Source organism: Dermochelys coriacea, chromosome 1 (assembly GCF_009764565.3).
Source record: "Dermochelys coriacea isolate rDerCor1 chromosome 1, rDerCor1.pri.v4, whole genome shotgun sequence".
In the NCBI taxonomy this organism is placed as follows: Eukaryota; Metazoa; Chordata; order Testudines; family Dermochelyidae; genus Dermochelys; species Dermochelys coriacea.
In genome coordinates this window covers 38,867,837-38,888,471 of record NC_050068.2, presented here as the reverse complement: position 1 = coordinate 38,888,471, position 20,635 = coordinate 38,867,837, and the positions used below count along the sequence as shown (strand labels likewise).

The following is a 20,635-nucleotide window of genomic DNA, read 5'->3' as shown; positions in this document are numbered from 1 at the left end:
ATTCACACAAAATATTATGAAAAATTCCCACTTTGTCACATTACACACAAAAATACTACATTAAAAGAACAATATGTTTGCAAAGTCAAGCTCTCAGAAGTTAGGAAATGCCCAAATCAAGCAACCTTAATTGAACTTCTTTGTGTGTATACATTATGATCACATGCTACTTTTCCCATACTATTTCTGTTTCATTCACTGCACAGGATGGACTGCGCTCGGTGATGAATCAGTATTGCGTAGTTAAATCACTGCCCATTTGTTGAAGAAGTTGGAATGAGTGGAACAATGGAAATCTTCTGAAACTATCTGAAGTGGTGAAAATCTTACAAGATCAATAGAGATCTTGCCATTTTGGTCCCTTTGATGTGAATAGTCATATAATTTCAGCACTATCAGACCCAAACCTTAGACTGAACCTAAACCGGATTTGAACACAGTTTCCACAGACCATCTCAAATCCCCCTCTGAGAATGTACAGTTGCCAAAAAAAGGATTTTCTCAATATAACCTCTAGAACAGACTATGGTCCACAACCCCCTTTTAAAGTTTGATGTCATACTGACATTTAGAAAAATAATGTACCATATTTGTGCAGCCAGAGCAATGAGATTATTTCTAGAGTTTAAAGTAAATGAAAATAATTACAAAAGTCTATCTAGACAACACACCCAGATCTGATCCTGCAATTCAAGAAACAACCCAAACAGATGGCAATAATTCCCAGGAAAGCACCATAATGGGCAGTCCATATTACACTTTCTCTGTCAGACTACTTACTGCTCAACTAGAAAAGAGAGAAGTTTCTTAAAGAGATGAAGCCTGCAAATACAGTTAACATCTGAATCACCCAGTAAACAGAGGAGGAAGTGCAAATCCAAGGGGAGGAAAGATTTCACTCTCCCTCATCTTCCCCCTTATTCGTCTGCAACCTAAATAAGAAACACTACTCTATAGATGTAAAGAAGCACCCGAGTCCACCCCTAGACTAAAATCTAGTGTTACAGAGTAAGACAAACTGGATACACTCACTTGCTGGGAGCGAGCTTCCTGCCCAGAGGGATCTTCCGGTATCTGCAAAGATGCATGACAGAGGCTGCATGTAATGACTGGAGGGGGTGGAATGTTCTCCTGTTCAAAGGGTAGTAAAGGGAAAGGCCTGTCCAAATGGCACAGAAGACACCATTGACTGTGAACCAGATGATCAACCGAATTGAACAAGAAGTAGGTTCTCCAACTGGGCAGCAGGAGCCGCACCGGAAATGGACGTAGACGGCGATATTGACAGTGCAAGTGAATTCTGGGGGATCTTTTAGGGATTAGGAAACTGAATCCAGCCCTCCTCTGATTCATCCCTCTGGAGAATACAGAGGGGACGCCATAATACTGGGGCTGCCGGGCTGGGTTTTCAGCCGCTGTTTCTTTCGCTCTGTTGATGGGTGGACATGATTTTACTCCCTCTTTCTGCGTCTATTACAGATTCTTCTCCACCCATCCGCATAGGGAGAGACTTCAATACAGACAGCAAAATCCTCCCCCTGGCTAGTGACCCAAATATATGTAAGTTGTATTAGTTTTATAGATATAATAAAAGCATAATAGTGTCATTCATCAGCCAACTATGTCCTATTCCAATCAGGCACCTTTATTTAGGGATCAGTTTGCTATTAAGGATTAACACAAAAGGGTTTGCATTTTACTTCCACACACAGATTTCCAAAATCAGTCTAATCTGACCAGGTATTTTTACCTGATATAGGATCTGAATTTAGCTTGTGCTCTTTGACGAATTTTAATGACGGGTTTGCCTTCATTTTTTGGAGCTGCAAAGCTTCACAATAAGGGTCCATCCACACTATGCAAGTAACTCATTGGTGACAATAACAGGTTTCAGAGTAGCAGCCGTGTTAGTCTGTAAATGCATCCGATGAAGTGAGCTGTAGCTCACGAAAGCTTATGCTCTAATAAATTTGTTAGTCTTTAAGGTGCCACAAGTACTCCTTTTCTTATTGGTGACAATGGTTGTCAGCAATGAGCCTGACATCAATCACCCGTCAACTGAAATTGAAAACGATTTGTTTGCTAGACAAGGCAGCTTTCCACAACACTGTTATGCAAAGGTATTAAACTGTTTTCAATACCAGATAAGGCAAATGAGGGGACATGTGAGGGTGGAAGCAAAGGGGAATCTGTTGCCGACAATCATTGGCTATAATCCTGCTGCAATCTAAATCCATGCTAGTGGGCCTCCACAGAACCCTATTAACCTCAATGGGATTTCATGAGGACACTGAGATGAAAATGCAAGATCGGAGCCATTGTTAGCAATGGGGTTTGTTTTGTTTTTAGCATATATGAGAAGTCAAAGAGAAATCTTTGGCGGGCCCATAGGCTTTTCATTATAAACAAATACTGAAGGCAAATCACTACAATAATTTATTTAAAACTTTATAATAGAGGATCCCAAAATTCAGTGGTTTAAAAAAAGGATATAAGGTAAACATGGAAGTTCTTGCCTTTTACACAGCACTAACTACACCATCAGTGGTACAGTGTATGCAGTATGGGGAACAGTCATTTAGAAAAGATGTAGAAAGACTGCAAACGAACCATAAAGAAAGGTTTATGGACAGGTGCCTGCTGACAGTGTATGCGCGGGGGGGGCACAACCCCCAAACAGCTGGAGTCAAGACCCCCCCCTTCGGAGAGCCCTTCCCGTTCTGGAAAGCAGCAGCCCTTCTGTGAAGCTCCCAGCTGTTCCTCTGTCTCTTCAACCCCCAGAGTTGAGGCAGCAGCAGCAGCTCCCTGTGTTCCTCCCCTTCTGCCTCTCCCGCTCCCTGCCCTAAGCAGGCTTGGCTCAGCTGTTCCGCAGGGAGGGGCCCTGCGGTGCCATGTGACCCCGCCTGCCTATGCTTCGCCTCTGTTGAGGCTGGAGGGAACCACACTTGGAGGATATATGGAAGAAATTACGAGATGCTGAGGTTACGACCAATATTGGCAACTAGCAAGGAATTAAAGAGCTGCATCTAGTTCCTGCAAAACGGAGCCCATTGTTCCAGTCTCTTCCATCATACAAAGGTGTGAGGACAAGTCCCAGCCTGTTATGTACCCCCGGTGGCTGGGTGCACAATGGTGAGTCAGCTGCTGCTGGAACTGAGGGCTGGTCACCTACCGCCTTTGTTACCTGGAGACCAAAAGTGTTCACAGACCTGCCTAAAATGGGAGACTTACAAAGCTCAACACTTGCCCTTTTGTTTACTCCTGCCCTTCCCCCTCCCCTGTTCAACTGACACCAAAAGACTGCTATTAAACAAAGACGCGCTCAGCCTAGGCAGATAGCATGCACCCAACACGACTCTAACGCCTCCTAGCCCACCCTGGCAGGCCCATGCCTCAGTTTATGCTTCTTTTACAAGATTGCAGAGCTGGCGGCGGTGGCACCTGCAGCACGCCGGCTGCGGCTGGCCAGCAGTCCTGGGATGTTGTAGGCTGTCCTGAGAAACCCTCGGCCCCTAAAAGCCTGAGGCTCAACATAGCATCACGCTGTCCAACGTCGCTCATAGTCACCTCCCCAACCTGGGAGGCGGGGAGGGGTCGCTCCCTCAGCCAAAGCCAGGGGCGGCGGGAGCAACGTGGGGAGGAGGAGGAGGAGGACGTGACGTGACGTGACGTGACTGATGATTCAGTCCCGCCCTCTAACTGCCACAGGCTGGGGAAGGTGGGGGCGGGGAGCTCGAGATTTACCATTGAAGCCCAAGAACGTCCCGGCTGCTGGCCGAGGCCCTCGGGAGCTGTAGTTCGAACGCCGAAGCCTCCTTCCCAGCCCGGAGAGGAAGTCGTCGAGTTGGGACTACGACTCCCACAATACCCCCGGGCCGGGCAGCTTCTAGCCTGTGGCGCTGGGAGGCGGCACGATGGCGGCAGGTCTGTCAAGGGAGCTGGCGGGGGGCGCTGGGCCGAGGGGCTGTCGGCGCGTAGGGCATGAGGAAGCCGGGCCTAGGCCGCGCTTGGCTCAGCGGGTGCCTGGATGGGGGTCGCGCGGACTAACTGCCTGGGTGCGCAGGGCTGGGGCTGAGGGGTTGGGTGGGGGCAGCAGCTGTTACGGTCCCCTCCTGGGAGGGGCTGCTTTGGCGCCCCCTCCCCCACAGGGCGAGGTTGAGGGAGGGGCGAGGTTCCTGGCGGGGGGAGGCTGTTGTGCCCACCCCAGTGTTCACGGGGGTGATGGTGAGGTACGCACGCCATTGGGACGGGGCAGGCGTTGGGCCCCGTGGCGGGGTGTCCCTCGCTTGTAACAGTCGTGACGTGGTGAGTGCCTCGCACCCAGTGGCTGTGTCGGGGCGTGAGGGGCATCGGCCCGTGTCCGGGCGCTGGGGTGCGGGAGATGCTGCGGGGGATGAGGGCGAATGCCGCTGTAGTTTGTTCTGCCCTCCCGGCAGCTGCATGGTTGAGTATATGAGGGGAATGTTGCCAGGCTTGCCGCCCACGCGCTTCAAAACTGATGTGATGTCCCAGCTGCCGAGTCGTCTGTGTCAAGAGGGAGACGGTCTCCTTTGTACGTTCGTCTGAAGACAGTTTTGAAAAGCATCGACTTCTCCATGAAAACAGGACTTTCGCTTTGTGTGCTTTAGAACCATTGGGAAAACTCCTTGGCCGGAATTGTCAAGGCTTGGCGTGTGTAGTCTGGGGAACCTTGTCGCCCCCCGGGGTTGTAATATGAGTGCCCGAGTGAGAACTTGCCCCTTCTTGTCTTGCCCCGTTGTTGTAACGGATTGCAAGTCAATTGCAATTCAGGAGCTCTAACAGGGTTTAGGTTTAAGAATATGTGGTACCTTGAACAAGAGCAGACACAAACTAGGACCCTCTGAATGAAGGGTTTTAAAAATTGAGCAAGGTTTTAAGTGTTTAACTTTCAGTGAAACACAATACAATTCACCATATCTAGATAGACTTTAAACGCAGCCTTAAAATAAATGTCAAATGGGTCATCTTGGCATCTCCTCAGTAATTTTTTTTCTCTTCCCATTTTTGGGGACCCTATTTAAAAATCTCAGGGCTCCATCACTCTAAATATGTTACTTGATTCACTGCTTACATGTGCTGTATCTTTTGGCATATTTGGAATGTTGTTCATTTACTTGATTGCAATGGATACGAAATTTAAAAGCGTCATTGTTTGTTTTGCTTTATATAATGTTGTATTCCTCAGCAAGTAGTTGTTTAAGTGGGTTCTAGTGTATTAGGAACAATACACAAGGATTCAGTTTTATAAATATGTTGAGTGGATTGTAAGCAATTTTATGTATTATTTGTAAGTACATTTAACAGCTTTTTTTTTTTTTATCCTTTTTCACGTGTAACTTTCAATACCTGGAAATACTTTTTTTTTTTTTTTTTAAAGTTGACAACCAAACCAAATAGATGTTACTTTGCCAGTTGTACTGCTGCTTGCATAACAGATTAAATTGACAAATTAAATTAACAAATTAAATTTTATCATACACGGATGTCCAATGCTTCCTGTTCCAGAGACATACTAAATCTTAGTTTCCATGTTTGGAAAACAAAGAGAGATAGACAGTCATCTGGAACTGTAAACATTATAAGTCACCCAGTTAAAATGCTGCATGTTTCACACTGCAGTTCTATAAGTGAAGACTCCATGCATGAAGAACAAATCTTCGAGTCTGGCAGCCCTTGTGGACTTCAGTTAAATACAACTGAAACAACTTTTCCAGTTGCAGCATTTCATTTGGTCAAGAAAAAACCCATGTTAACACTTAAAGATGCTCCAGCTCTGTGGAAAGACCCTAAAACTGACACTGTATGTGATGAGGTGGATGATCAGAATGAAGCAGATTACAGTGATCCACTTCTACAAAAGCTTGAAGAGGTAAAAAAAAATATATATATTTTTTTCCCTTGACATGCATTCATTAGGATTTCTTGTTATAGTCTATAATTACATCTTCTGTTAACTGCAAGGTGACTGCAGCTACCTAAACATGGCAAGAGGTATTGCTTGCTTTCAGAACAACGCTAGTTTAAAGAGTGAATTCCAAATCACAGTAAATCATTAATTTAGCTCTCTCTTCTTCATAATACTCAATATTAAGGGCCAAACCCTGGTCCCACTCTGAAAGTGAGTTACTTTAAGTTAGAGTATTTATTTGTTCAGCTATTTTAGAATGTTCCATCATCTGTTCCACTGAAGTTGAGAGAAAACAATGCAGTTTTTAAAACATGTATTTACTAAAATGTTATGTTAAAGTGTAGTTGGAAATCTGAAAGCTAAAGAGACACAGTGAGGAATTTCAGTTTTGTTATCCATTTCTTTTTTATAGCAAAATATTCTGTTAGTCCTTAGAAAATTTATATACCAATATATTTGGCTTTAACATCTCTCTCCATCTGAGTAGTTTTGCATCTGGGGAGGAAATGACATACTCTGCCTCTGTGTGGGCATAGGGCTGTACTCATTTAGATTGCATGGCAGGATTAGGGACTTTAGGATTGAACTGGACAGCTGAGTACATCACCTACATGTGATCACATACTGGGTGCACAGCTTTATGTTTGGACATACACTAACAGCTTATTTTTTAAGTTAAATTTAAATGAGGGAAAAGATTATAAAACCAGACGTGGGTAATCAAGATAAAATTTGTAAACAGAAGATGAATCTTTTGAGTCTTGAGTAGACTTCACGTTTTCAAAGCGTTGTTAAATTTTTTTTTGTACAATACTTGCAATACTTCTGCACTAAAGATGAATGAGGAATAAAGGAATATGCAGCTTCTGGAAGCTACTTGAATTGCCATTTGATGATGATTGTTGTTTAATTTGGGTTAGATAGATAAAGTATTGGAGTCAGATTATTATGAAAACAAAGCCCTCTTTGATAACATTGAAAATAAAACGAGACGCTTCAGATCAAAATGTCAACTCACCCTAAAACTATTTTTTTCAAAAGTATTTTACATATGAATAAGTAAATGAATACATCACCAATATGGAATAATGATGAGGTGCAAAGACTATACATTATTTTGATGTTGGTATTTAAAGAGGAATTGTTGATGGTTTAAAGAGTACCTTATGCCTCTTTAAAAGCACTGATGTTCTGTTTAGAAATCATTTTAACTGCATGTGTGTGTGAGTTGTGATATGTTTTGGAGGTGGTTACTTTCCTGTTTGTTTAACGAAGACACCAGCATGAGAATAGAACACTGTGGGAGGAAGTACAATTTAGTGGTAAGAATACATGAGTTGGAGTCAGGACCTGGAATCTGTTCTCAACTTTGCAAATACAGACTAACACGGCTGCTACTCTGAAACCTGTTCTCAACTTGTCACCTCTATTCATGTTTGAGTAGTATTTTACTTTTGCAAGTAATCTCTTTGTTTTCAGTGGGATTTCCTGTGGAATAAGGCACTATTATGTAAGGGTGGCAGTTAGTGGTCCATGGTTGTCACTGTATTACCTCTGTACTTCAATCAGTATAAGACTTCCCTGCCTCACTGGGGCATTATGACTCTAAATGTTCTTTAGTGCTTCTTGGTTTTCATTTTGCTCCGTCACATCAAAGGCTTTTCCTCTGTAACTGAGATGTCACATGTTATATTATGACTTCAAATAAGAAATGAGCAACAGGATGAATTCCTATGATAAGGATTTCATTTTCATTGAATATTTCAAGTATTAATAAAAAGGTACTATAGTATTAGTATAGTACTAAAGTATTAATAAAAAGGTAAGTATTGGCTGAATCTTGATATTTTTCAAAAAAATATTACAAAAAAAGTCTTCAAGGTGGGGTTTTCTATATAATTTACAAGTTGGTCCATTTAAAGGCTAGTGGAACTATTAAAGAATTGGGCACTGATGGAAATACCTTCAGTATAATTTGTTTAAAAATGTACCATTAGTGACTGAAGGGCTTAGTTTTAACATGGCTTGTCTACATCCTGTTCAAATGCCACTTTTTATAATAAAGCATTTTCAGGCAAGAAATATAAAAAGCATTTCATGCTAGTTAATATCATATAGATTCTAAGAAAACTATTGACTTCAAACACGCTTAATTTTTATGCTTGATAAAGCTAAAAGAAATACAACAGCAGAAACAAGAACAGCTGAAGAAGCAACAGATGGAACAACTTCAAAGGCTTATGGAAGAGCAAAAGAAACTACTTACCATGGTATCTGGCCATCAAGGACTTCCTGGTAAGTGGAGAAGTAAAGTATACAGTATACCTTAAGGAAATTGAACACTTTAATTTTAGTATTCTACTTAAAATGTTGAGTACTGTTTCACACAATATCACAAAACTACTGGATTAGTCCCAGGTAAACACTTCATGATTTAAAATGCCAACTGTGTTTGCTGGCACGTGATGGCATATATCACATTGGTAGATGCGCAGGTGAACGAGCCTCTGATACTGTGGCTGATGTGATTGGGCCCTATGATGGTGTCCCCTGAATAGATACGTGGACAGAGTTGGCAATGGGCTTTGTTGCAAGGATAGGTTCCTGGGTTAGTGGTTCTGTTATGTGGTGTGTGGTTGCTGGTGAGTATTTGATTCAGGTTGGAGGGCTGTCTGTAAGTAAGGACTGGCCTGTCTCACAAGATCTGTGAGAGTGATGGGTCGTCCTTCAGGATAGGTTGTAGATCCTTGATGATGCGTTGGAGAGGTTTTAGTTGGGGGCTGAAGGTGATGGCTAGTGGCGTTCTGTTGTTTTCTTTGTTGGGCCTGTCCTGTAGTAGGTGACTTCTGGGTACTCTTCTGGCTCAGTCAATTTGTTTCTTCACTTCAGCAGGTGGGTACTGTAGTTGTAAGAATGCATGATAGAGATCTTGTAGGTGTTTGTGTCTGTCTGAGGGGTTGGAGCAAATGCGGTTGTATCGCAGAGCTTGGCTGTAGACAATGGATCGTGTGGTGTGATCTGGATGAAAGCTGGAGGCATGTAGGTAGGAATAATGGTCAGTAGGTTTCCGATACAGGGTGGTGTTTATGTGACCATCGCTTACTAGCACCATAGTGTCCAGGAAGTGGATCTCTTGTGTGGACTGGTCCAGGCTGAGGTTGATGGTGGGATGGAAATAGTTGAAATCATGGTGGACTTCCTCAAGGGCTTCTTTTCCATGGGTCCAGATGATGAAGATGTCATCAATGTAGCGCAAGTAGAGTAGGGGCATTAGGGGATGAGAGCTGAGGAAGCCACGAAAATGTTGGCATACTGTGGGGCCATGCAGGTACCCATCGCAGTGCCGCTGATTTGAAGGTATACATTGTCCCCAAATGTGAAATAGTTATGGGTGAGGACAAAGTCACAAAGTTCAGCTACCAGGTTAGCTGTGATATTATCGGGGATACTGTTCCTGATGGCCTGTAGTCCATCTTTGTGTAGAATGTTGGTGTAGAGGGCTTCTACATCCATAGTGGCCAGGATGGTGTTTTCAGGAAGATCACTGACTAATGGTAGTTTCCTCAGGAAGTCAATTGTGTCTCGAAGATAGCTGGGAGTGCTGGTAGCATAGGGCCTGAGGAGATCGTGGGAGACAGGCCAGTCCTTGCTTACAGACAGCCCCCAACCTGAAGCAAATACCAGCAACCACACGCCACACAACAGAACCACTAACCCAGGAACCTATCCTTGCAACAAAGCCCGTTGCCAGCTGTGTCCACATATCTATTCAGGGGACACCATCATAGGGCCTAATCACATCAGCCACAGTATCAGAGGCTCGTTAACCTGCGCATTTACCAATGAGATATATGCCATCATGTGCCAGCAATGCCCCTCTGCCATGTACATTGGTCAAACTGGACAGTCTCTACGTAAAAGAATAAATGGACACAAATCAGACGTCAAGAATTATAACATTCAAAAATCAGTCGGAGAACACTTCAATCTCTTTGGTCACTCGATTACAGACCTCAGAGTGGCTATTCTTCAACAAAAAAAACTTCAAAAACAGACTCCAACGAGAGACTGCTGAATTGGAATTAATTTGCAAACTGGATACAATTAACTTAGGCTTGAATAGAGACAGGGAGTGGATGAGTCATTACACAAAGTAAAACTATTTCCCCATGTCCTCCTCCCCCCACCCCCCACTGTTCCTCAGAAGTTCTTGTCAACTGCTGGAAATGGCCCACCTTGATTATCACTACAAAAGGTTTTTTTCCTCTTCCTCCCCTCCCCCACCCCATCCCGCTGGTAATAGCTCATCTTAAGTGATCGCTCTCCTTAGTGTGTATGAACAACCATTGTTTCATGTTCTCTGTGTATATAAATCATCTCCCCTCTGTATTTTCCACTGAATTCATCGGATGAAGTAAGCTGTAGCTCACAAAAGCTTATGCTCTAATAAATTTGTTAGTCTTTAAGGTGCCACAAGTACTCCTGTTCATTTTAAAAACTACTACTCAACATTCATGTTACAGTAGCATCCAAACACCTCAACCAGGACTGGGTTCTTGTTGTGTTTTTTGCTGTACAAACACATAGCATGATAAGGCCCTTGCTTTGGAGAACTTTGTCTAAATGGAAAAGACTGAAAAATAGTGATAGGTTGACAACATAAAAACAAAATTAAAAAATGTGAATCTTAAACTTTTCTCCCCCAAAACATTTCCCTTTCCCTTCTCTCTGTTCAGCTGTCTCAGAAAACCTGCTTCATCACTGTTGACCCAAAGTCCCTTTTTTCACTCTTCCCCACCCCACAGAAATACCCTTAGGCTTCATTTGGAGGGGAAGAAAAAATCCTTACTACAGACTGGCCAGATGTGTGTATAAGTACCTGTTCCTAGGGATAGGGGTCCATGTGACCAATCCAATTCTGGAACTGCTGTCTCCTCCTCGCAGAGACAACAATATTGTAATGGAAATACAAAGGATAATGCATTTTTTCCCCTCCCCCTTCAAGACTATGCTTGAAAGTCGGAAGATCTGAGTCAATGATGTGGACATCCAGCTAGTTCAAACACTGTGCCTTACTTGCCACCATCTGTGTACCAGAATCTCAGTGGAGATAGTGCTCTATCCTGGATGATTTTTCTTTTGTTTTTTCACATACACAAGAGTGAATTACTACAAAAGTTAAACAACAAGGAGTTCATCTTATCTTTGAAGAGCAGTTTATCTTCAGATTCTATCAGTGAGAAACAGTGTCTAGATCGGTTTCAGAGTAGCAACCGTGTTAGTCTGTATTCGCAAAAAGAAAAGGAGTACTTGTGGCACCTTAGAGACTAATTAATAAATTTATTTGAGCAAAAGTTTTCGTGAGCTACAGCTCACTTCATCGGATGCATACAGTGGGGAGATCAGCAGTTCTCAAACTATGGGTCGTGAGCCCATTTTAATGGGGTCACCAGGACTGGCTTAGACTTGCTCGTGCCAGGGGCTGAAGCCAAAACCCCAGTGTCTGGGGCTGAAGCCTGAGAGCTTCGGCCTTGAGCGGTGGGGCTGAGATTACAGGCTCCCTGCCTGGCAAGGGCTTTAGCTTTGCCCCACTCCCTGGTCAGTGGGGCTTTGCCCCCCATCCCCCCTCCCCCTCCCCCCCTGGGGTGGCAGGAATTGGATGGGCTCAGGCTTCGGTCCCTCCTCCTGGGATCATGTAGTAGTTTTTTTTCTGTCAGAAGGGGGTAGTAGTGCAATGAAGTTTGAGAACCCCTCGAGTAGATGCATCTCTGAAAATGTAAAGTGATTGGAAGAACGAGGACCACAAAATTACTACTGGTTAGTTAAATTTATTGAAAGACCCAATTTTCTAGATAAGCTGGAGTCTTTTCATAGTTATTGATATTAGTATCTTCCTAGGCTAATGTAAACTTTTAGTTTTCTTTTAACTATTTGTTCATTTGATGGTAATTGAATTCTAGTTGCCTGTCAATAGACTATATATTTGTCAGCCAATGGGCCTAATTATACCCTTATTGAAGTCCAGTGGGAGTTTCGCCATTCACTTCAATGGCAGCAAGATCAGGTCCTTTATATCTTGTGGCCTCATGCTTTTTAACATTTTTGCCAATGAGCTGAAAGACAACATGAAATTATTACAGATACAGTTTGTTGTTGACCCAAAATTGGGGGAAATGGTAAATAATGAAGAGGACAGGTCCCTGATACACAATGCTTAGATCACTTGACAAGTTGTGTGCAAGCATCAGTATGCATTTCAGTACAGTCAAATATAAAGTCGTACATCTGGGAACACAGTATGCAGGTTGCACTTACAGGATGGGGGACTTTATCCTGGAAAGAATTGACTCTGCTATTGGAGTATTGGGATCACAGTGGATAATCAACTGAACATGAGCCTCTAGTGCGATGCAGAGAAAGTTAAGGGGTGACTTGATAATAGTGTAGAAGTGGAGAATAAAAATTTGATGATGATTTTTCAACCTGGTAGATAAAGGTATAACAGAATCCAATGGCTAGAAGTTGAAGCTAGACATATTCAGAATGGAAATAAGGTGCACATTTTTAAATGACCCTAAGTATCCAGTGGAACAACTATCAAGAGTTGTGGTGGATTCTCCAACATTGGAAACTTTTAATTCAAGATTGGATGTTCTAAAAGATAAACTCTAGTTCAAAAAGGAATTAATTGAGGGAAGTCTCATGGCTTTGTGTTACCCAGGTCAGACTAAATAACAATAGTCCCTTTTGACTTTGTAATCTGTGAATTGCCTCTGAATGTTGTTCCTGTAAAACAATGTTGTTCCTGTTGTTAAAGTACAAGCTGAAAACTTGTAGAAAAAGACAAATATCCATCTTTTCATAGGAGAAAGCACTTGGTGTCCAAAACAAAAGATGGAAAAGTCTGTTGGAGGTGAAGACAGTGACGCTGATCATTTATGTTCAAGAAATGTAGATTTGTCTGAAAGTCCCAATGGAAGAAAACGCTTACAAGCAGCTAACATAGAGGAAAGGTAAATATAAGCTTATATATAATTTTATCCAATCTTTTTTGACCAAATTCTAAGACCTGATTGATTGAAAATGGTTTAAAATTTAATATTTGTATTTGAGTAGTATCTAGAAGCTCCAACCAAGTGGGCCCCCATTCTGATAGGCATTATACAGAGATATGGCAAAAGAAGTCCCTGCCCCTAAATTCTTATGGTGTGGTGGCATAACAGGTGGATGATATAAATGAGTCTAGGGATAAGGTAATGGTAAACCAAAATCATGTTTTGGTGTAGCTTTACTGTGCACAACTATAATTGTAATAAGCCAATCCAGTAGCAGTAATCACAACTTTCTCTGGCATAGCCATTATCAGATGGCCTTTTCTGTAAGCATCATGGCAGAGGTGAGTCTGAAAGAGAGATGTGGAAGAGGATAAAGTGATGGCTTATATGTTTTGAGAAGGAGTCATTCTCTTGTGTTTTGGTGCAGGGGAGAAAGAATGAAGGTGTTTGGGGGGTAAAATGAACTATTGGATGTTAAAGACTGGCATTACTGATGAAGCGAAACCAAAATGAACATGGGGTTAAATAGAACAGGGCTAAATTGTGCATGTCCTTGAAAGCATGGACAGGAAGTCTGTGTTTGATGCAGTGAAAGAGCGGGGGTGATGTATGCAGGTTGTACTTACAGGATGGGGGAGACTATCCTGGAAAGAATTGACTCTGCTATTGGAGTATTGGGATCACAGTGGATAATCAACTGAACATGAGCCTCTAGTGCGATGCAGAGAAAGTTAAGGGGTGACTTTATAATAGTGAAGAAGTGGAGAATAAAAATTTGATGATGATTTTTCAACCTGGTAGATAAAGGTATAACAGAATCCAATGGCTAGAAGTTGAAGCTAGACATATTCAGAATGGAAATAAGGTGCACATTTTTAAATGACCCTAAGTATCCAGTGGAACAACTATCAAGAGTTGTGGTGGATTCTCCAACGTTGGAGACAGTAGCATTTTGAATGCACTCAGTGCAAAATTGGAGAAGTCAAGACACAAGGGGCATGTCTACACTGCAATAAAACACTTGCAGTTGGCCCATGTAAGTTGACTGTGGCTTGCGGAGCTATAAAATTGCACTGTAGATGTCTGGGCTCAGGTTGTCACCCAGGATCTGGGACCACTCCCTGCTCTTGGACATCTACACTGCAATTTACACAGCCAATTCTTATTAATTAAACTAAAGTTTTTATTAAAAAACAAGAGTATTGTTAAAATATCTATATCTATCTATATACAGACATGAGTTCAATTGATTGAGGTTCATATTCACAGCAGAGGTGGTGTAGTTGCAAGGAGTTCCTTTAGAATTCATTTCATAGGTCACAGTCCAATGTCCAAATCTCATATTCAGGGTGTACTGGGACCTCACTCTTGTGACTCAAACTTCCCTGATGAAGTCTAAGCAGATCTGAGATGACAGAATCAGGACCCAAGGATCCTTTATACAATTTCATGTCTTCTGACAATTTGGAATTCCTCAGGGAACAAAAGGTAATTAGGATGACTTTGAAGGAGGTCCATCACCGGTATTAGCTACGAATTAACAAGGCCATTTGCTTGTTCCTCCACCATTCACAGTATATTTCAAAGAGAGCTGAATAGTGAGATAGCCCATGTTTACAATTCATTTACATGATAGGATGTTCTTTTGACTGCTGAATTATCAGAATACAGCATAGACAGGGACTGTTGATTATATTGTCCACCCTACTCATACATATATAAATACACAAAAACACAAATATCTCCCCACATTTTTTCTATGGATTGTTTATTTTGCAGGATATTTAATCCTTTCTAGTCATGCGTCACATGTGCCTTTCATGGTTAAAACAAATGTGATAAAGTACAGTAGAACCTCAAAGATACAAACACCAGAGTTATGGACTGATAGGTCAATCTAACATCATGTGAAACCAGAAGTAATCAATTAGGCGGCAGCAGCAGAGACCAAAAAAAGAAGCAAATACTGTACTGTGCCCGTATTGCTTCTTAAAGGTAGAAACATCTGGGCTGCCTGTCCCCACCCCTACCCCCACATACAGGGCGCCCACTTACTGCTAGGAAGTGAAGATGCTGAGATTCACAGGCAAATTTGTGAGCTTCCATTGCAAACCCAAGGCAGTCGGAGCACAGGCAGCACTGGGGTCTGCGCTGCTTCCCTGTAAGCCGTGGGTACTGTGTTCACCCCCTCCCTTGGCCTGGGGGGGGAGGGTGGGAGTGGGGCTGTTTTCACCACCTTCCACCCACCGGGAAAGGGTATGTGCTGTTTTTGTCACCACCACCACCATCCCTTCCACACCCCTCCCAATCCCAGTCAGGAAACTGCCTGCAAGGAAGCTGCCTCTGGAAACTGGCCTGGAGTGTGAACTGCTGGAGCCGGAACTGCATTTTATTCAGAGTTAAGAACCTTCATTTCCTAGGTGTCCATAACTCTGCGGTTCTACTGTAATATCATTGTGCTTGTCTTTTGAGAATCACTGGTAATCTAGCATATTCTTCCAATTTAAATAGCCTTAGCTTTGCCATTAGATACCTAAATGACTAAAGAACTTCTTAATTCCTTACCTGCTTATATAATTTTCATATGTTATATGATAAATTATATTTTTAATTGCATTGTCAAACAAAGATTTAACTTTAACACTGCAGTTTGTAACTTTAAAAAAAAATTATACTAGGCCTATTAAAGCTGGGATTCAGGAGAGGAAACAGACGTTTGAAGAATTCCTTGAAGAACAGATACGATTAGAAGACTGGCGCCTGAAGCAAAAAGAGGAGCAACAGGTTAATTATTATAAATACTACAGTTATTGATATACCTTCCCAAAATGTGCTAGAAACTTTACAAACATGTGAGAAGATCCCTGCCCTGAAGAGCCTACAACTTTATATATGCAATATTCAAGTTCTTAAAAACAATTATTCTATTTTTAAGATTCTGACCTTCCTTAAAACTATAGTGGGACAGGTACTGTGTAACTTTACATATTAGTAAGCCTTACTTAGATAAATCTGTAAATATACAATGTTGTCCTTTGATATTTTATTTTTTTATTTTTTTTTTAAAGGAAGTAGGAAGATCAACCTTTCAGAAACTACTGACAAAACGACCCTTTCTGAAACGGGGAGAAGGCTTAACTAGGTTCTCTAATGCCAAATCTAAAGTAACTAAGTATAAAGAAAGCAAACTGATGACTCAGCAAACTACTTTGGAGGACAGAAACATTGTTAAAGTGGACAGACCACAAATACAGCGGAAAACTGCACCTTTAAGCAAGGAACAGGTTTCTGAGAATTTTGCTGTGCAGTCTAAAAAATGTAACCGAGCTGCTAAAATAACAAATGATTCTGTCTTCCCTGTTCAGAAGGCCGTAGTACTCAAGAATCATAATGGAAAAAATATATCGCCACCAACAGCGAGACTGCGGACTGAGAAGAATCTTGATGGGCAGTTCAGAGATTCTTTCAGATCAGAAATCAACAGCAAATTTGAAAATAAGGAAAACATAATGGATTTTGCTAGGCCTACTGACAAATTTTCAGATACAGAAAAGCCTCAGCTGTCCACAGAGTTTACCAAAACTTTTTCTCTTTCCAAATGTTCTAAAAGTTACCCTGTAAAAGATTCAGAACTTTCTTTTGAACTTTCATTCCAAAATAAGTTGGAAAACTGGGAAAAAGAAAAGGAAAAAGAGAACATAGAATTAGATGAATTTTTGTTTCTAGAACAGGCTGCTGATGAAGTATCTTTCTCGAGTAATTCCTCATTTGTACAAAGGTTCTTGGATCGAGATCAGCAAATTTCAAAAGGCCGTAGAATGTCTTCTACCCCTGTCAAAGCAATGCCGCAGCAGATGAATGCACTAGATATTATAAATAAAAATAAAAAAGCAGAAATTATCTTACAAGGAAATAAAAATGATAGGGCAGTTACACATACAGTCTTGGATTTGAGGGCATCTATTAGACTAAGGGACCAATTCAATAAAACAGATAGTAAAATATTTCAGACTTCTTCCACTACAGCATCTCCAACTTTAAAAAGTACTGAATGGAATGTAAATGAAGATGAGGATGATGGAAGCAGTGTCATTACTACAGAGTCTGAGGAGGAACTTGAGACTACCGTAAAATGTTCAAATGAAGATGCTAAAAAGTTCATTTTGAGCATCAGAGAAGATAATCCAGCATTCTGTGATTGCACAGGACCTGCCAAACACCTCAGCAAAGAAAGCAAAAGTAGGGATGTTGATCTTGACTTATCGGACAAAGATTATAGTAGTGATGAATCCAACGTGTTACCAAATCAGAGTAATAGCAAAGTGTCTGAATCTCAAAGAAGTATTTCATGTACAAATAGGAATAAGGTTGAGTTTGATGATGAAAGAACATGGACTGACCTTGAAGAAAATGAGATTCAGTATGAAGTACCCCAAAATGATACCATTAAAGTACCTCCACAAACTGACTATTACAATAAAAGTGAAATGGCTGCCCCAGATAAAACAATAAAGAGGAAGGTTGCTTCAATAAAGAAGGGAGATGATTTGCCCAAACAGAGTGTGACAGATGGTGATGCAAGTGCACCTCCCACATCAGACCTCATGATGAAACTCTTTCCTTCACTGAAACCTAAACAGAAGCCAGACTGTCATGCAAGGCATGAAACCAAATCAAATGTGGGACAAGAAGAATCAGGAGGTAAGAGAATAATATATACACACAGACTTCACTGTAGATTGAGCACTAGGTGTTCTTAAAACATGCAATCAAAATAATGGAGAGGAATGAAAAAATTACTGGTGTTGACTTGCAGTTTCGGTTAATTATCAGTCATGTGAATTTAGTGTGTGCTGTCATAAACTGTTGCTGATTATTGCAGCTGTTCAGCACAGAGCAATAGCTAGAGCCATGCAAATCTGTGGATATCCGCAACTCGTTTTTATGGTTTGGATGTGGATACAACTTTTGTATCCATGCAAGGCTCTTGCAGTTGCATTAGAAAAAATGTTTAAGTGACTTTTCAAAAATTTAACTAGATGCTCAGATCGCTTTATTTGTAGATTTTTTTTTTTTTTTTTATTAATTGAAATTACTGAAAGGGATTCATACCAAATATCAATATTTAGAATCTGATTCTCCACTCATTTATACTAGTGCAAATTATGAATGTCAGTGAAATCTAAAACTATAGTTGTCAAAATAGTGTAAGTAAGGAGAGAATCAGGCCCTTAGAACTTAGTTCTAGAGTGGGCTGAAATTAGAGATTTCTGGTTTCCAAGAAATTTTGCTACTTTGAAATTTTGGTTTGATTCCAAATCAGAATAGAACCAAATTTATCAAAATTTCTCGTGAACTGGAAATCCTGAATTTTTTTGGGAACACCAACACTTGGTATTTCTGAAACAAAATATGCTCCCTGGGTCTGGAAGCTGCTGACTGAAATTTAACATTCTTTTTATTTTCACGACTGCTGATAACCTCAGTAGTCGGTCAGCTCTGGGGCTTCCAGGGTCTGCATCTCCCAGGGCTGGCCACTTGGGAATCGGGCCACACAGAGAGTCTGCTGGTCTGAGAGTCTGGAATCGTTGGGGTCTCTGGCCCAGGGATGCCCATCCAGATGATGGGGTTGTCTGGGAACCATGGATCCTAGAAGCCCTAAGCCCGGGGTTTCCAGGCTCCCAGTTCTTTGAGCTTCCTGGCCTCCACAACAGGGCGGCTGGAAGCCCTGGTGTGACAGGGCTGCTCTTCAGCTGTGGACCGTGGGAACCTGGGTTCCATTAGAACCCTACTAGTGACTTGACAAAAGTTTGTTGAATCTGACCTGGTTTCATGAGACATTTTGGGTTCAACAAACTGGTGTTGTCTGACAAAACTCAGATTTGTGTGTTTTTTAAAAAAAAAAAAAAAAAAAAAAAAAAAAAATTCAAACAGCTCTACCTAATTCATAATTAAGGCTACGTTTTAGTCTTGGGTATTTTTAGTAAAAGTCAGGTCAGGTAAACAAAAATTCACAGCCTGTGACCTGACCGTGACTTTTCCTAAAAATACCTGTGACTAACACTTGGTGGGGGCTGCCCAGGGGGGCCGCAGGTGCTGGGGAAGGATGGCCTGGGTGCTAGGGAGGGGGACAGGTGGCGGTGCATGGCTCGGGACCCCTGCTGGCAGGGGGAGCTGTGCTGGTGCTGGGCAGGGGGACGAGCAGTGGCGTGCATCCCAGGACCCCGGCTGGGGATGGGCCGCTGGTGGTGCTGGGGGGTTGGCGGGGCCGGTAGGCTCCCTACCTGGCTTTGCGCCTCCCTCCTCCCCCCAGCAGCAGCAGCAGAATTCGGGTGATGGGAGGGGGCAGAGTGGGCACGGAATGGGATGAGGCAGGCCCTGGGCGGCGCTTACCTGGGGGTTCCCTGGAAGCAGCAAAATCCTCCTTGCTCAACTGCTAGGTCGAGGCGTGGCCAGGCAGCTGTGTGTGTTGCCTTCGCCTGCAGGCACTGCCCCCCAGTCCCCATTGGCTGCTTCCTAACTATCTTCAGAGCACAATTCTTCTTCCTACTAGAGAGTCAATCTTTGGGATTGTAGCTACATTTCCTTTTAGTTTTTCATCATCCTTTACAGCAACCTAATTTTAATAATTGCTAGATTTGCTGGTCACTAGGATTTTTTTTTTTTAAGTACACAAGCTGATTGTTCTAATGCAAAATATGTAAGGAAAGGTTGTTTGTTGTTGTGGGTTTTTGTTTTGGTTTTGGGTTTTTTTTGCAGACCTGGACTCTGTCAATGGTTTAGTGGTTGTAAAATGCACTGCAGCCTCTGTGTTAAGATCCTGGGATGTTCGGTTTCCTAGGCTATTGGGGCTGGGAGGATGGACCCAGCACTACATCTGTTTATGTAGATTATTTAGAAACAACTGTGTTATGCTGTCAAATGTAATGCTTAATGCTTGGCTGTAAAAGTCTTAGAAGTGAGAGACTTTCCCCCCCATTGTTGTCAATCTGTATCCACATCTGCCTTCTCTTAACTACTGGAACAAATTCAGCAATTCTAATAAACCCTTACTGCAAAAATACTTAGCAAAATTGATCAAGATAGGTACTAAAATACAAAAAGCACATTGCTGATCATTTAATATCTGGCAAAATAATTTTATACCATAAACAGAGTATGGATTCAACTTTGTCTTGTTATCCAGAATATACTTGCTGGCTTTTTTTAATTAAAGCCTCTAGTGTTGAGAAGAACATTTTAAAAAAATGTCAGTGTGTAATCAATGCAGAGAGAACTGCCTCATTAATTTCAGGGTTTATTCTGATGCCCACTGACAACGATTTAAACATCAATATTAACTGTTTCATTCCTCATGTAAGAAAGGAGATGGAGGATCATAGATCTCCACAAGAAACTTTGAGCACCATTTCACTTTGGTGCCCCAAGTAGAAAGTGGTTGGGAGATACCTTGTTTTTAAACTTCCAATCAAGAAGAGCCTAACAGAGCCCATGGATGTTTTTGAGCTTTACTTCTACTTTAGCATCTACAAAGCTCACAGCAGCAAGACTCGCAGCCTGGATCAACAGACTTAAGCTTGCAGGGCTCATACTAGTACTTAAAAAAAAAAAAAATAGCAGTGTAAACAGCTCTTTGAAGTAGCAGCTCAGG

At 41.9% G+C, this 20,635-nt stretch overlaps 2 protein-coding genes across 6 annotated transcripts in view; one reads left to right on the top strand and one right to left on the bottom strand.

Moving 5' to 3' along the window:
* The window catches only part of PARP4 (poly(ADP-ribose) polymerase family member 4), a 103,756-nt gene extending 102,392 nt beyond the window's left edge, over nt 1-1,364 (bottom strand). Inside the window, 1 exon segment of the mRNA XM_043505061.1 lies at nt 1,033-1,364. Within this exon segment, the coding sequence (XP_043360996.1) occupies nt 1,033-1,088 (56 nt within the window). The 5' untranslated portion in view covers nt 1,089-1,364.
* Nucleotides 1,365-3,547: 2,183 nt separating this feature from the next.
* The window catches only part of CENPJ (centromere protein J), a 30,015-nt gene continuing 12,927 nt past the window's right edge, over nt 3,548-20,635 (top strand). The window contains exons 1-6 of one of the 5 annotated variants that reach the window (XM_038417784.2): nt 3,548-3,924; nt 5,736-5,890; nt 8,101-8,224; nt 12,795-12,942; nt 15,663-15,768; nt 16,053-17,685. In XM_038417784.2, coding sequence (XP_038273712.1) covers nt 3,915-3,924; nt 5,736-5,890; nt 8,101-8,224; nt 12,795-12,942; nt 15,663-15,768; nt 16,053-17,685 — 2,176 coding nt within the window. In that variant the 5' untranslated portion in view covers nt 3,548-3,914. Of the gene's footprint in view, nt 5,891-8,100; nt 8,225-12,794; nt 12,943-15,662; nt 15,769-16,052; nt 17,686-20,635 lie in introns of all 5 variants that reach the window. The other 4 variants (XM_043504234.1, XR_006277606.1, XM_043504236.1 and 1 more) reach the window with 4 other exon arrangements.